Source organism: Ixodes scapularis, unplaced genomic scaffold (genome assembly GCF_016920785.2).
Source record: "Ixodes scapularis isolate PalLabHiFi unplaced genomic scaffold, ASM1692078v2 PGA_scaffold12__126_contigs__length_90152505, whole genome shotgun sequence".
Classification (NCBI taxonomy): domain Eukaryota; kingdom Metazoa; phylum Arthropoda; class Arachnida; order Ixodida; family Ixodidae; genus Ixodes; species Ixodes scapularis.
In genome coordinates, this window is record NW_024609838.1 from 2,841,304 (window position 1) to 2,858,501 (window position 17,198).

At 47.5% G+C, this 17,198-nt stretch overlaps 1 protein-coding gene across 1 annotated transcript in view; it reads right to left on the reverse strand.

Annotated features, from left to right (window-relative positions):
* The window catches only part of LOC121048491, a 58,443-nt gene extending 50,553 nt beyond the window's left edge, over window positions 1-7,890 (reverse strand). Inside the window, exon 1 of the mRNA XM_040504899.1 lies at window positions 7,870-7,890. Coding sequence (XP_040360833.1) covers window positions 7,870-7,890 — 21 coding nt within the window. The remainder of the gene's footprint in view (window positions 1-7,869) is intronic.
* Window positions 7,891-17,198: the final 9,308 nt, after the last annotated feature.

Below are 17,198 nucleotides of genomic sequence, written 5' to 3' on the forward strand. Positions count from 1 at the left end.
TTTCAACCTGGCAATAGTAACCAAATAGTAACCAAAAAAAGAAAAAAAATAGAAGGGGGGGGGGGGGGGAGTGAAACGAGAACGGGTGACGGTTACTTTTACATTGGCGTGGCGGTGGCAAAACAATGTTTTCGGCCATATATCTACTGGAAGCGACGAGTTTTAAAGATGGCGGCGCCCTTGGGAAAAGTGTCTCACGCTTTATGGTCGCAGCTTTCCCGTATCTACAGCATTGCCTCGGAATGCCAATTACCCTAGGGAGACAATACGATACGAGTGTGGGGGAGGAAATAAACAAAAAAACACCCTCTTCCTCTCGATCACAGTGTTAGCTCGCCCATCTGATCCATCTTGAGGGGCCGACAGCGCACGCACATTCCCGCGTCGAGCACCTCGGCCGAACACTTCAACACAGCCTCCAAGAATACGGCTGGAAAGCAGCGCCAACAAGCAACGTCGATTCGTTTTATGTGCAAAAGTAAAGTTAAAGAGAGAAAAAAAAAAAACCATAAGCAAAGCGATTTGTTGGTTGTTTGTCTCCGACTAGGCTAAAGACCGTAAACCAAAAGCAACAGAAAACACCGAGATTAGGGCCTTGTCACACGGGAACGACTAGACCACCAACAAGGTTGGGAGACGGTTCGAATACGACGAATGTAAGAATACAAAGGCTTCGACGAACGTATGAATGCCATGGATACGCTGTGCCTTAACAATCGGGCTGTTGCGCTATCAATAAATAGGCTACGACGAACACGCTACAGCGAATCTACGAATAGAACGAATATGCTATACAACGAATGTGCAAGTACAGCGAATACACTACAATTCATGAACGAATACGCAACAAATAATGCGCGAATAAAGCGGGTACACCGTAATTAATGGACGAATAAAATCTATATACGCTACAACTAATGCACGAATGCAATGAACACGCTACAGTAAACGAGTGAATACAACGAATAGGCTGCACACTAAAAAAATCTTAGCGTCTGCTTTTTCGCAAAGCACTTGATAGAGAGAATCACTGCGTTTTGCGGAAGAGGCGAAACACAGGGGCAGATCCTATGTCCACACCCAAAAAAGAACAATTTGCTCTTTGGGTACTCTGGCCGTTGTCAAACAACACGCTGAGTGCCACAACGCGAATAATGTTTTTTCTTTCTTCTTTTTAGGTTTAAACACGTGCTTTGCGAAAGCGCAGACGTTCTAGATTTCTTAGAGCGCATACAACGAATGTGCAAATACAACGTATACGCGAGTACAGCGCATGCGCTATACAACGAATTGACTAATGCAACGAAAACCCTCGATTACGAAGAAGCGACCACCGAGGAACACATGTATATATACAGAGAAGCGGTATATAATGCCGGCGACTGTTCGGGTAACCAGAACGCTCATCTAGTCTGTGTGTGTGTTTTTTCGGTAGATAAAATACAAAAAGATAAAAATAACCGGTGTTGATATTCGCGAGTGGGACTTTTCCCAAAACACCCCATGATCAGATTCAAGCAACGCGATCAATCTTCCGCGGTGGTATCGCTAATGCACATCGTACAAAAAACAGTCTGCAGACAGTAGAGAGTTTTAGGTAACCGTTTTTGTACATCCAACACGGTATACGATGGTCCCTCCGGTACGTACTGCGCAGGTGCAAGTCTTCTGCGGTATAGCGCATGCGCAGTTTCGTACCGGAGGGCGTATCGTATATACCGTATCGGACCTGTAAGAAAACGGGTTCCCTAAAACTGTCTGAGGCGCGTTTCTTTCTCGTACGGACGTCACCCTGGCATTGGGCTCACGCACCAAAAAAAAGAAAAGCACTGGCTGCGGACACGTTTAAAAAAAACATGAATAAATGTATGAAGCAAAGACGTTCGATGAGTCGTGTCTGGAGACAGTTTTGCCACCGCGTCTTTGTACGAGCAATGTATGACAGCGCGGCAGTTATCGAAAGTCCGCCGTCGACACTTGTCGGTTATAACGTAATAGCGGCTACAGCAAAGCGAGCACGATTTCTCATTCCCTTTCGCACTTCGTTATCACCGAAGTCGGTTATAACGAAATAGCGGATATGGCGAACCGTTTTCCGATTCCCGTTGACTTCGTTCTAACCGGTCTGGACAATAACAACGTTGTTCAAGCGCGTGCCCAAATCGAAGTGTTTTTCCTTCTCGGCCGTCTCACAACCAATGAGCCGCGCCCTTGAACCCGCAAAGGTCATAAAAGTCTGTCGCGTAATCACCCTTTGGAGGAAGCCCACCCCTGCACTGTCCCCGTCGCCCTGAAAAAGGGGGGCGGGGGGATGCTTCGTTTAATAGTCCTCCAGATAATCGGAAAGGGAAACAAAATACAAAAAAAACGTCGGTCATAAACGGGAATAGCCACGGCCACCAACAAAAGCGAGAAGCATCTTTGGCGGCTAAAGAGAGACACCCACCGACAAAAGACTCAAATATGCCGCCCACCGTTTCTTTCTCCTTCTACTTCGACTAAAACCAGTTTTCCCCAATTCCCAAACTGTCCCTTCTTGTTCTCTTGCATGCAAAAGAAAAAAAAAAAAGAAAACGATACAAGAAGTTATTAGGACGAAGACAGGTCAGAGTGCACAAGAGCTTGCCCGTCGGAAAGCCTGCGATAGCCCTTAGACAACTTCCCAAACTGAACAAAGATGGGGAAGAATTCCGACTTCTAACTACCCCCCCCCCCTTCCAAAAAAAAAAAAAAAAAAAACCAACAACAACAAACAGAAACCATATAAAAGTACACTATAAGCAAGAAGCCCAGATGCGAGCGACCGACAAAAACTACTTCGTTCCCGCGTCTCCAAGATTTTCAAGGCGCCACGGCTGGCTTCCCCAAAAACCGCAACGATCTCCAAATCCCCCCCTCCCTAAAACTCGCTTCGCTCACGACAACGAGCAGAAAGGTCCTCGGGGTGTCTCCACAACGACGTGCCTCATCAGCGGCACCCTTTGCGAGCACGGGGCCCAATTAGTGCGTGCAAGGACACCCCCAAAGCACCCCGGGGGCGCCGACCGACCCACCGCCCCTCTCGCCGCGTCGTATCGGCCAAAAGGCTGGCGGTAGCTAAAGTAACTTTAGCGGCGTTGATGCCTCCATCGCTTACCCTGCCTAACTGGTGACTGTGTCCTCCACCACTGCAAGAGCTCATTCTCCCCTGCAGAAGGCGGTATGCCGTCCGTGGACTTCGTGAAGAGAAAGATCGTCGCATTGCCCTGCTGCATGCTACTGATGATCCTGTCTCTTTGAAGACAGGCCGAGTCGTTTCTGTACTAAAGTTCCCCTTTCTCGTGTCACCCTTTCCACTTTTGTTGTTGTGGGGTTTGGTGAGAGATCGTTGCTCTTTCGTTGAGTTTGTCTGGCTGGCCGTTACTCGGAAGGAAGTGCGAACTCGAAAGCGAAGGTGCCCTCTCTCGTCCAATGAACTCTTGCATCACGTGAACGTGCACATAGCGAAGTCACGTGGTGTGAGAGGAGACAGTTGATTGGACCAGCACGCACGTTGAGCTTTGGCTGGGCTGTTGGCGAATGGGACGTACGTGGCACGAAACGAAGTTCAAAAGATTTTGGTGTTTTGCGTGTTGTCTTTTCTTCTTCTATCTTTTATCGCACAGTAGTCTAAAATATTACACAGAGGGCCAAAATATACGGCTCACGTTACGTTTGTAGGAACCTCGCGCACATTGCACGAAGGTGTTCGCAAAAATAGCCTTGTTCGATTTGAGTACACACAGTGTGCGCATACAATCACGCGAAAATCTCTACACACGGTTTTTTCCGTAAGGAAAGTTCGACACTTGTTGCGTAGAGTAACGACGTGAAAAGTATTTTTGCTGAAACGTCTTCGTGCGTTTGCCCCGGTCGAAAATTTCCCACTGTTTTCCGTTAGATCAAATAAATAGCAAAATACACTGACTGTAGACTTTCGCGTTTTGTGGGACAAACGCACACCGGGAATGGAAGCTTGTTTTTACGTCTTTAGTTTTATGTACGACTTTGGCCGACATGCGTTGCGTTCTCGAAATCAAACCCTTTCTTTACATCTGTTGAAAGCGCTAAGCCTAAAGGGCGAGCTGACGATATTTCGTTTCTTACTGCCTCGTGTTGTGATTTCTGCGTAGACACAAGACCTCAAAGAAGTGCGTGTAATTTTTTAGTGTGGTAAACGTGAAAACTAGTATTTATTTTTTCTTTGCGCAAACTGCATAGAACCAATACTCTTTTATTTCAATGTTTAATTTGTTTTCAACGGCAGTCATATGATTATAAGCACGCCATTCTCGCGCAATATGTATTTCCTCACCGCCGTCAACTTCGATATCAGTTTTTTTTTTTTCAATATGAAAATTGATTTAACATACATTACCACTCTACGTCTAAAAAAAAATTATTGCAAAGAAAAAAAGTGCACCTGGGAGAAACCCAGTTTTGCAACTTTTATCCGTTCTATCTGACACGCATCGTGAGATACCGAACCTCCGCCCACCCCACAACATTCGCCCACCCCTCAATTTTCTGTTCGGAAATTACGCAAAAGGACACGTCATTGCATAATGTTGACCTAACAAGCGCCCCTCCCCCAGTTTTATGTGATTATCTCCATATTTTGATTGGGCGCTCGCTTATGATATTACGGTAGTGGTTATTAATTAGAATATTGGTAGTTTCCTCACATTTCTTTCTAACCTTCCATTGTAAGTACGATGCGCAAGGTTGAGGATCTTAAATCTACAAATACTACTGCGGTTTGCTGCCATTGTATGCCAGCCAATCGAAGTTGTGAAGCGGTGTTCTTTTACAAGGTGTTGCGCTGACTCTGAAGTTCCCCACTGTTCAACACTTGATCCCATATTGTTTTACGTTGCTTCGTACCTACCGTTTAACGGGCATGTTGGTGAACGTAGTTATTGTCTCATATCGTGTGCTTGTGATCGTAGCATAAATTACGAGAAACTTCTGAAGGTACCCGTGTTTTGATGATATCACTAACTAATTTAATTGATACCAATGCTGAATTTTGTTCTGTCGCTTGGCACTCCCTAGGAATAACTAACCAAACAAAAATTTGAGGTGCACTTCGTTCATATACTTTCTTTAATGTTTACAATACTTTTTTTTGCTGCAGTATACTGAGGCCATCTATTGGATTCCGGATTGATTGCGTTAAGATGAAACAACAATTTCCACGTTAATGAGTGGAGAAGTTACAAGTTATAACCCGGTGTATCGTCTGGAATGTGCAGAATTACTTCATCTTGTTCTGATGTTTACATCAGAACCTGATGAAGTAATTCTGCACATTCCAGTTTTTTTGTTAATACAGTTTTTATTTTGTGCATATAGTATCGAATAATGACACAAATCGGGACCAATACTATAACTTGGCTGCTCTTCGGCACAAAAAAAAAATTAACTAATTACGAACGCGGTCAAGCGATGGTTGACGATGACAAAATCAGAGTTCATGATCACAAAGACTAAAACGGCGGAAACGAAAAGTACAGGACTCGTAATATAGACATATAATGTCGCACTCACGAAACATGGGAAGAAGGTGGAAATATACTGAGGTTTGTAGCAGAGCAGACGAAATGAGCACACACATATAAGGCCAACCGAGCATCCTTGCAGAGCAACTATGGCGGATTATATGTAGTAAGCGAATGTAAACAACGTAAAACGTCTACATTCAGCGTCATTTCAGACAACGACGCTGAGAAAAAGACAAATTATTTTCAAAGCATTAATGGCACACGAATTAAGATAAGTATGGACGGGAGAAGTTCGCATCGGGCGAGAAATAATAACCCCCGCAACTCGTGAACACGGCCTGAAGTGGATGGGTTTTGCTAATTCACGCCGGGCGCAGTTAAAGCTCACTGGATAATCGTCGCACAGAGAGAGCTGAAAGATCTTGTGTGATCCCTGACCGCTCGGATGATGACTGTGTTCACGACAAGAACAGACGATGCCCAAATTTGTATAGAGTCCATAAACGAGGCGGCTATAACAGACGAGCAAATCTTGCAGGAGCATATAGCAGACGGTGCCGAATAGACATCGAGCATCGGCGATTGTGTTCAAGTTTATAGACCACAAACGGAACTCGTAATATTAGGACGCGGGCGCTGGAAGGGTGTGTAGAGGAGCCGATTCCGGACGCATCCAGAGTTCGTACAACGAGTAATATCCTGACACAAGTTGTCACTTATATAACTCGAAGCGGAACAACAGCTAGGTTATAGCGGATGATGTTCAAGTTTATAGACCACAAACGGAGCCCAAATCAAATAGCAGTCATTGGAAGAGTACAGACGAAGTTGCAGCCGATCCCGGACCAGTTCAGAGTTCATAGAATGAATAATATTCTGACAGAAGTTGTCACTTATAGCTCAGCAGATGAGCAGCGAGCCTTGTCGATTATGTTCAGGTCTATAGACCACAAACGGAACTCAAATCAAGTAGCAGGCATTGGAAGAGTGCAAACGTCCAACCAATCACAGACCAGTTTAGAGTTCGTAAAATGAGTAATATCCTGACATAAGTTGTCACTTATAGCTCAGAGCAGATGAACAGCGAGCCTTGCCGATGATGTTCAAGTCTATAGACTACAAACGGAACTCATAGCAGGAGGACGCAGACACTTGGGCGCTAATTAAGACATACCGGGTGCAGACGAACTTGCAGGCAATCTTGGACAAATTCAGTGATAATAAAATAAAAATACAAATATCCAATCTTGCAGCTCACAGAGGATGAACAGACTTGCAGACGATGTCGACGTTTGTAGACAGCAGACGTAACTCCAGAGGGATTCGGACATCCGTGCGTTTATAGGGCAGACGGAATGCATATCGACTTCAGCCAATCTGCGACGAACTGAAAGTTGGTAGGATATGAATGCCGTAACGCAGACGAACTTGTAGCTCATAAGCAGATAAACAAAGTCTTGCAGGCGATGTCGGCGTCAGTAGACCACGGGCGAAATTAATATTGGATAAACTCGGACATACGTCAACTCAATAAAAAAAAAAAACGCAGATGTATGTAGAGTGATAAATACATTAGAAGTTAGTACAGTAGAACTTGTAGCTCTTAGCAAACGAACCGAATCTCGTAAATGATGCAAAGTCTGCAGACCACAAACGGAGCTTATAAGAGATACGCTGGGACACTGGTCCTCTAAACAAGTCAAAAGGATTGCAGACAAACTTGCCGACAATCTCGGTTGAAGTCCGAGTTCGTCAATTGATCAATGCGTTAGTTCAGCAGAACTTGTATCTTACAGCAGATGAACAGGATCTCGTGGTTGGTGTCGTACTTTGTAGACGACAAACGCAACTCATAACATATCAACCGAGGCGTTGGTCCCCCAAACAAGGCATAAAGAACGCAGTCCAACTTGCAGCCAATCTCGAACGAACTGAGAGGTCACAAAATTACAAATACCTTGCCACAGGTGAACTTGTAGCTCATAGCAGAGGCGCACGGAGTCTTGCAGACGATCCGGACGACACAGCACCCAGTCGGAGCACGAAACAGACGCGCACAACCGAAGCCCGCAACCGATCACAACGCATTCCAGAACTCAAGAAAAAGCTCCGTGATGGCTCCTCCGATCCTCAACTGGGACCACAACCGCCAGGGACAAGTCGGGACGGCCGGCGCGAAGCCCGGCAACGACGGATCGATGGCAGCCAACGAAAAAAAGAAAATCCTCCGGTGTCCCGCGGACACTACCAGGCCACCCACACCAGCACTCGGGCCTAACTCCGGTGACTACCGGCTCCAACTACACCGTGAGCGGCAAGGCAAAAGAAAAGGCCGTCCGGAACTTACCTGGGCGAACTTGAGTGCCATGGGGCCCACTAAACCCGACGGTGTGTCCATGCGGCGCTGTCCTCGGCGTCCCGCGCGTCAGCGCAGAGTGCGGCCGCGTTCGAAACGCAGGGGCGGAGCGTAACCGGTTTGTCCCGCCCCAAAGTGCCACCCTGCACACTGATTGGTCGGTTCCCTCCGCGCGCGCGCGCGCAGGCACACCCCGTGGCACGCGCACCCTAGTAGCGCACTCTTTCTTTCTTGTTTTGTGTATCCCTCCGCTCCAGATGACCCGAAGAGCAGCTCGTTTCGCGGTGGCGGAGGCCGGGCAGTGGAGCCATTGATTTGGGGCCCGGCCGGCCTCCCCATTAACTCCACAATTAGCGGCGACCCGCGGTCTTCTCCGCACCGGACGATGGGCCCGCGGTCGGGGAGGACGAGCCAGCGGCGGGAGCGGAGTCTCGATCCGCTGCGTGACCGTCGCGCGGGGTTCCGGAGCTCGGGTCCAGGGGTCGGGTCCGGGCCGCGGATTCGGAAACGCTTGTGGGGGAAGACAACCGACCAATTTCGGCACTACGGTTGGTGCGTTTTCATGGACGTCACATCGCCTCGTTTGTGCAGAGAGAGAGAGAGAGGACAGAAGAAAAAAAAAATAGAGGGGGGGGGGTGGTTTGAACAACTTTATTTTCCATTCCGCTACATGAATGAGGAAGCAAGGGGGAAAAGAAGCGGTTTACCAGCTTGATGAAGCACCTTGCTGCTTTGTAGTTTCATATATATAACATATACAACATAAACCTGTACAAGCACGTAATACAAAATAAACTTATTTTTGCTAATTCATTCATCGTATTTTAGTTAGCTTTTTACGCAAACCTCTCATGCTGACTGAAATGATGTCGATGTTATTGTTTAGGGAAGCATTCAGCGGGGCTCAGGGATTTGAGCCCAGAGTTCGGGTCCGGGGCGCACATTCGAAAAAGCTTGCGAAGAAGTCAAAACAGTTCCATTTCGTCAACCTGATTGGCCCTCTTTCCTGAGCGCCACATCAGCTGGTTTACGGGGTCGAGCGAGAGAAAAGGGGGGGGGGGGGGGGGGGGGGAGGGTCCTAGGTAAACACACTTTAGCGATTCCCGCTCTGTTCTTCAGCCGGCTCTCAGATTTTGCTTGCTCGACAAGCCTAAGAAAATATGAGCAGGCTAAAGGCTAGCGTGTGGATTACTGAGGCTAGGTGGCACAAGCTGCCGCCCGTTACAAAGGGCATTAGCATCCATCCATCTTTGCCTAAGCCTCGAGCCAGGCCATCTTATATCTCGTCCCCTCCGTAAAAATTGCAATCTGATGTTCATGAAAACGGACAAGACAGAATGCCGAAATTGGACTGCTACCCGAATTGCTCCGCAAGCTTTTTCGAATACGCGTCCGGTGCAACCCGGGGCACTCCGGAGCGCTCTGATGTGCTCCGGGGTCGATGTCGCAAGTGTCGTAGTCTCCTACCTTCAAATCTATTCCCTGCGTGTGCATTGTTAAGAGGTTACAAAAACGGAAGAAACGCGTCGAGACAAACAGAATATCGATTAAGTTATTTTTATTTTCCTCTCAGGGCCCGAACGCGTTACAGAGAGAAGTGGGGTATCGTAACAATGCATATTAAGTCCCTCGCAGCTTGAGAAACGCTTCCAGTCTGAGAATACCGAGAAACGTAGAACGTAAAAACAAGAAGCAACAAAATCAAATCATTATAGCGAAGTTGAGACGTCTCCTTTGGGAGACTTGTCGAATTTGAGTTTATGTAGTATACGTATAGGTATATCTCCTCTCCCTTTTGTGTAATACCCCTTGGGGGGCCTTCGAGGAAAAGAAATGACGATAATGATGATGACGACTTGTAACGGTTCCTCGGAAACGTAAACAAAATACCGTGTGTCCGCGAAAACAGTATGCAATGTTGCCGTTATCTGGTTCGTTGAAATCTTATAAGCTATTATCAGAGATCTGTAATCAAAAAATGACGGCCGACAAAGCCCTCAAAGGGAGCGAGAGGTTCGTATGCCGTCGGCTGGAATTAGGGTGCCTAAATGTCTGTCTGTCTCAGGGTGAAGACATCCATTGTTTCCCTGAAGGTGCCAGCGCGTGACGCTGTCGCGCACTCGGTGCGTGACTTGGGCGGGAAAATGGTGTCTATGCATCAGCCAAAGCTACGCGCTCGAGCTGAGTGACACCGGATTGCACGCACTTCAAAATGAATAAAAAAAAACGATTGGGCGAAACAATGGCTGAGATGTCACCACTCCAGCAAAAGCGAGCCTGTGTATGAAGGCACTCTAGCTGGAATAAGTCCCATTTGTTTCATTGGAAATTTTATGTCTAGTTTTGAAATCTTATGTCACGCAGGAAGTGGATTATGCATGTTCACGGTTCTTGATTTTTGATTCGTTGTTTGGCTGTCTTATCTGTTAAGGCCACGACGCCATTGGCTGCTGCGCGATAATAAGACGCGGGACTTGACCAACCCCGAGCACTTTAAGCTTTCAGTAACCACAGTACCGACGTTCTTTTAAAGCGTCGACTGCGTGGCTGTGCGGGTTTTCGGAAAACAGTGGCAGCGTAACGTATTCCACTCAACTAAATAATACTTTTTTTTTTTTTTTTAACGGAGGAATATATTACGTCATTTTTATGTTCGTCGTCGTTGCTTGAAGAGTGATGTATCCAGGGACTTTAAGTCGCGTAACTAAACTGCTAATACCTCGTACAACAACAAAAAAAAACAGGTTTCAGACAGTGTGTGCGGCGTGCTTTTTCCGTGTAACGGTCCGGTAAGATCGGCCCTGCAAAAACTGTGTGAAACATACACGTGTTTGAAGCGAACATGCTTTGAAAATGCTAGGCGTGTCAGGATATAACTTTCTCATCGTGCCTGAGGCGACCGCCGCGTCTTTTGCATGACGTATAACGGGCAGTCTGACCGCGGTTTTATGCCTAACCCATCGTAATCATTCCGAAAAATATTAAGTTGACAACCGTGATGGGGGCCGCCGACGCCCGAGAGAGGTCACTCCTGCAGATAAGTACCTTTTGCTATGGTGGGAAGAAATGGCCGAATAACGGGTCGGACTGACGTTACACAAGCAGCCATTGTGGTGGTCTTGCCGCTGAGCGCGTATAGACGCTTTACACACGCGCCGAATTACAGCCGCCATTGCCGACCTTCTTCTGTCTTACCGAGATACCAAACCACTGAAGAGGGCTTTGGCGAGCCTCCACAAAGGCAAACGCTGGGGAGAAGGACACCGTCAAATCTGAATTGGCTATAGCCTGCCCTGCTGTAGTAATGATGAAGGCAAGTGATAAAAATAAGGGGAAACAAAAACTGAAGGTCGGTTATGGCGGCGCCCATGCACAGCTGCTGTAAAGCATCTATATAGCTTCTGCAACGCACATTACGCACCACAGAATTTGTTTTTCCTGGGCAAGAATGAAGCGCTCGCGACTGCTAACGGCAGGAGGCGCTAGAAACCGGTTTTAAGCCTTTTGTGACGACTTGAGGTGTGACTCACACACTTCCGTCGAGTCCGACCGACTGCGAAGGTTGCCATGGCAACAGCAGCGTCGGGTCCAACAAATCCGGTTTTAACCCCGTTTTGTCGGAGCCGACGCAGCTGTTGCCATAGCAACCTTCGTAGTCGCGGTCGGACTCGACGCAATTGTGTGTGAACCGACCTTTGCAACCGGCTCCAAATCAGTGCAGTCGGCCGTCAGCCAGTCGTAACAGACTCAAAAGCCGGTCTTGTCGAAGTCGGTCCTAGTCAAACGCAGAATGGGTGAACGGGCCTTTAGCCCCTCGGGTCGCAGGCAGTCGCAAATGTCTAAACCAGCCACGAGAAAAAAAAAATGGCCACCAGCAGGATGCGATCACGTCACGGGCAAGCCATGTATACAGACTCGATTTCTGTATACAGTCGTTTTCAAGAAAGGCCGAAACGGCCGAGTGACCACCGAAAGGAACCTGTGGCGTTGCTCCGACGAGGGGTTGAATTAGCCACGAGACTATATGGCTTGCGGACGAGAGCGCTATTAGCGGCGAGATGTTTTGGTGGCGCCCTCCTATGGTTCCCCCTTGTGACGTCATTACCTTGCGAACAGCAAGTTCGATGGTGTTTGTAAATAGCATGGTGGAAGCCTGAAATCATTGCGCTCTCAAAGCAACATAGCCAACACCGTCGAAATGAAAGTTCTTTCATTCCTCTTATTTCCGTCGATGGTATACCCTTTCCGACGTCATAGTCAGCTTTTGGGCCAATCGCGGAAGGCCGACCACAGCGACGCTTTCGGTCGCGCACGGGGCTAATAGCCAAGGGAGACCTCCTTCAGTGCAGCCACAGTTGAAAATACAGTCAACACACCGTCAGAAAATGACCACTCTAAATAAAAGAAGGTGTTAAAAAAAACGGATACGTTGTATTGAATTTACTGATAACGCCTTCTTGCCAAGCCAATACTTTTTATCGATTTCAAAAATCCCCTTCAAAGACAAACGCTGGTCAGCACGTTTGCAATCATGGCGTCTCGACCGGTGTCCCATGCGTGAAAGCACACGCAGCACGCGCGCGCGTGAAGGTCAAATAAAGTTTTTCCTCCTCCTCCATGGTTTTTGGCAGGCAGGAACCTGGCGGGGGGCCAGGTGCCCTGTTTGCAATCGTCCATTGTGTATGTTCGATTCGTCAGTAAAGTTCTAAAATAGTTCAGTCCGAGTCCAGAGGTGTGCATGCAGGGGTCGCGCAGCGACGGCGTAGAGCCAGGACAACCACCGCGGACTGGCGCTGTGATCGAATTCCCGAGCGGAACCCATGGGTGTCGTCTGCATCTGTTAGCTTTTGTTTCTCCGAGCCACGATGCTACCCTCTATATTCTTCGTGGTACGATAGGATCGTTCGCACACCGTTTTCCTCATAAAAACGTTTTCAGCACAAAATGCGATCCTCTCTGCATGTTTGACAGTTACCTTCCGGTTCCTATTCTTTACATGAGCATTTGTGTCCTTCGACCGCACTTACGCCACGATAGCATTTACATGCATTCGGAAATAGTAGATGGAGTTCCAAGCGTTTCGACTTTCGCATTCTGATGTTAGGTTCGCGGTAGTATGATGATTTTGTGTCGGAAGTAACAGTCTTCGAAGACAAAGGTTGAATGAGAGCATCGCCTTGACCTAACATGTAATCGACGGACGCTTTGACGTTAAGTTGAAGCGTTTATTTTGACTCTCCAGAAAGATGCACGTGGAACTGCCAAGCAGGACTATTACGAGTGTATTTCTTTTTCATATATTTTTTTAAATATAATATAAATATAATAAATGTTAACGTAGTATAAAAAAGAAACAATTGACGTGCACTAATCTTTCGGCGCTTACCACAGAGAGTACAGAAAACACGAGCAGGTGAGTGAGACGCTTTCAAGGTATTACGTTCGAGCTCGATCCTATAGCTTTCGTCAAAGCCTCGCGCTTCTGTGTCCAACACGAGTACAGTATTTTCATCGATGAGAGGAAATGTAATCTCCGTCTCGGCACCAAACATCGCAGACATTTTAGCAAGAGCCCCAAGAAATGGTACCGCGAGCAGAGTGTCGTCTGCTCTCGTTGTCTGCGGCTTTTTGTGCATTTTGTTCCGTGTTTTTAGGCGGATCCTCTCGCTTTTTGTTCTCGGCTGCTTGTTCATATTGCACCGTTGTGTTCAATAAAATTTAGTTGCAAGTCAGCGCTCTGTCCGTGTCTTCCTTCATCCGGTCCGTCGTTTTTTGCGCTGTTTTCATCATCTAAAGTATGTCGTATATACCAACTCGCGCAAGCTTCAACTTTAGCTGCTTTCGTCGCCGTGCTTCTCCGCGGATGCTGAACTTACTTCGGAACCGGTGCACGGTTTTGAGGAACTGGGTCTTAAACCCGTTCAGAACTGGGATGAATCGAACGCACTGGTACAGCCCCCGTATACAACTTCCGGTTGAACCCGCGGAATGCGACTGTTCCTGCACTGCTGAACTAGTTTAGCCAGTTCGGGTATATGGAACAGGTCTAGTGGGTCACCACCAACAGCGCCGCACCTGAGTCTTCTGACGGTATTCACCCCTGCTGCAACGATACCATTTGGGAGGCTTAGGCATGCATATTCTTTAAACACATCTTTTATTTGAAAACGAAAGAGAGAAACAAAAGTTGCACCGAAAGCCAATTTTTTAGCTATAGCATTCATGAGAAACTTTTTCACGTAGTCTATAGGTATATGCATGCGTTCCCCAATTCTGCGGCGTCATCGCAGAAGGGCGCCTTCACGGTGCAGACGTTTTTCGTCGATACAAATGGCCCCGGCTCGCTCAGTTCCCTCAGCCAACCCGGTGAGCTGTCGACGGTGATGGATCAATCCATCTGTCACCCTCGAACCCTTGTAAAGCCAAGCAAACAAAAACAAAAAATAATATTAAAGATTGCATAAATCAGTTCTCCCCAGCTCCGTGGACCCGGTGAGGGGAGCCCCGTTGTGGTATAATGCATCTAAACTCGCTGCGAGTGTCATCATATACAGGGGGCGCAAATGACGCGAGTTACTGAGGGTGCGGAAATAAGAGTCACCGAGTATACGGCAGAGTATGGTGCGTGTTCCGGGGGCGTATTGGGGGCAGGTTGCTGGAAACAGGAGGCTGTGATTGGCGTCGCGTGCCGCCATATTTGGCACCTGCAGATCCCCTGCAAGAATGTATTATATCGGTCGTTTGGGGCCAATGAGAACCTTGTTTTTCTCGCTGCGAATATCCGAAAGTTCAGCCTCTTGCACTGTTGCGGACAGGGATGCGCGAGTGCGTCCTAGGGTGCCCGAGTGCGTCCACAAGACGCGACCTTGTAATGTTGGCTTCGCGGTGTCGAAACGCTAACGGATGCATTCCTTTCGGCGGTTACGTTCACGTTTTCTTTCATAGCGCCTTTCAGCAACGCGAGGGAGCGTGATCGGAACACGACCTGAAAATATTTGATTTTGCTCGCGAGTTCTTTGCTCGAGTTCTGCTCAAAACTTGAGAGCTACGGGCCAGCTAGTGGTTCGGTCAAGATGCCAAAGTTCCAGAAGTTGCTCGTGTGTGTACTTCATCTCAGCTTAAATCCAAACGCAGCCGACGCTACGAACAGATGGGATCAATCAGACAGCATCAAAAGCGCACCATCGATTCTGTTAGTGATGCTTCCGTACGTGTTCTATCGTCGCTGAGCCAACCATAAGCAGTAAAGACCGACTGACTTGCGCTTTTCACGCTGCTACCTACGTCGCAGCGTCGACTGCGTCTTGACTTAAGCTGAAATGAAGTATAATTTTAAAGTTACGAGGCCATTACCGACTGATTTTTAGGGACAAATATGCGGGTCAACGAAGGCGTCTGCTGTTACCCTAACAGACTTTACTTTCTCGTTAAAACAATTTCCGTAAGTATCTTATAACACTCAAACCAGATAACATTAAGTTCTGAAACATTGGCATCTATAGTTCCAACATGGCGTTACAGCTTTACATTTGAGCACAAACTAAGCTTATAACGATGCGTAGTGTTTTTTTTTTTTTTTTTTTTTTTTGGTGATGAAAAAAACACGCCTACTTTTTTTTTTTGTTTCTTTCATACAGGACGTTCGATATACGACGTAAGGGTGAATTCAGCCATATTCCAGTAATTGCTAACCACTCTTAATTAAGCGTAACTAAAAGATATGATGCCCGTTTGACAAACACACACACATACACACGTACGCACCCACGCACACACGCTCACACATACACACACACACACGCACACACACACGCGCGCACACACACATACACACAAATGGAATGGGGCCATTCCATTCCCATTCCTGGGGGAATGGAATGGGACTGGAATTAGATGCCTTTCGCCCGGAATAAAGTGGGAATGGAATGGGCTCAGTTTTTATGCGAGCTGTGTCGATTTTTATCTAGGGACTACGGGCTGATGCGCCATGCGCTGGTGCATAGTAAGTGGCTCTTGAAACAGTATCCTTGCCCTGGAGGTGACTGACGGCTTGATTGTCCCAATGGCTCAGGCTCCTTCGAGAATGAAAATGGCATGCCCTCAGTAAAGCAACCAAACGTACAACGTGTCGCTCCTGGTGCCGCGAGACGCGACAAAGCGGATATTCAACGAAATTAGCCGGCAGCTTTTAACCATAATGATCGAACCAAGCCCGAACCGAAAACCGGACCAGAACCGTTATTTTTTTAATAAACCGGTGCGAAACTGTAACCGACATCAAATATTTGATATTGAACCCAAACTGGAACGGCACCGTAACCTCATGTGGCGGTTACCGGTTCTATAGAAACGGAAAATGTGAGCCGAGCCTTCTTGCAGGTTGCGGTGCGAAATTGTTTACATTTTCGCGACGGTGGCATTTGCGGCTCAGTTCTGACTAAACAAACGGCAGCGACGACAAGAGACGGCTCAAAAATAATTAAAAAAAAGTATACTTTACGTGTATGTTGAGCACGAATTGGCGCCGTCGAGTCGGTTTGGAGGCACTTCTATACTTCGTTTCAACTTACGGTGGACCGAAAAAGACCCTACGAGCCACCAGAGCCAGTTCATACATCGGAGGGTGTCACGTGCCCTTCCAGTAGGGCGGAGCAACGCAGGGAACGCGAAGTCACGCGACAAGCTAAGAACTACAGATTGGCATATGTGACTATGCCGAGATGCTAAAGAGCTATTCTTTGTTTGTGTGTACGTGTATTTTCGGTTCTTGCTGCTAGGCGATATTCATCAAGAAAGCAGAACGAACATAAACATCAAAATAAAAACAAAACGTTGACGGCTGTCGGCGGGTTTGTTCAGCGGTTGCGAAATCTGGAGGCGCCAAGAGGTGAAGCCGCGACGAGCTCGACACTGCGGCGCCGGTCGCCGGGAAGCCAGTCACCCAGAGCCTGGACGCTGCTTGCAGAAAATTCGTTTGTCTGCGTTTCCTAGAAACTGCAAGTCGCCAGTTTTCTTTCTATGTCCTTCTTTTGTCTTAATCGTCTTTCGGTCGACCTTCGCTGTCTTTCTCTTTTTCAGCACAGTCGTTCGAGCAAGTCGTCCGCGCGTGCGGGTAGTTTGCCATTTTGATCTGTATGAGCATCGTACCGGCGTGTGGTCATGTATAACTATCAGCTGCGTGACGCCCGTTAAAGGTCCCGGGCTAGCAGTCGCGCAGCAGTGGCTAAACTTCTCATCTACAGTGAGTAACAATTTGTTTTTGTGGGTTGTTTGCAAGTATGGTGCTTCCTACCGTTACAGTGTCACTGTGCGGGCTGGTT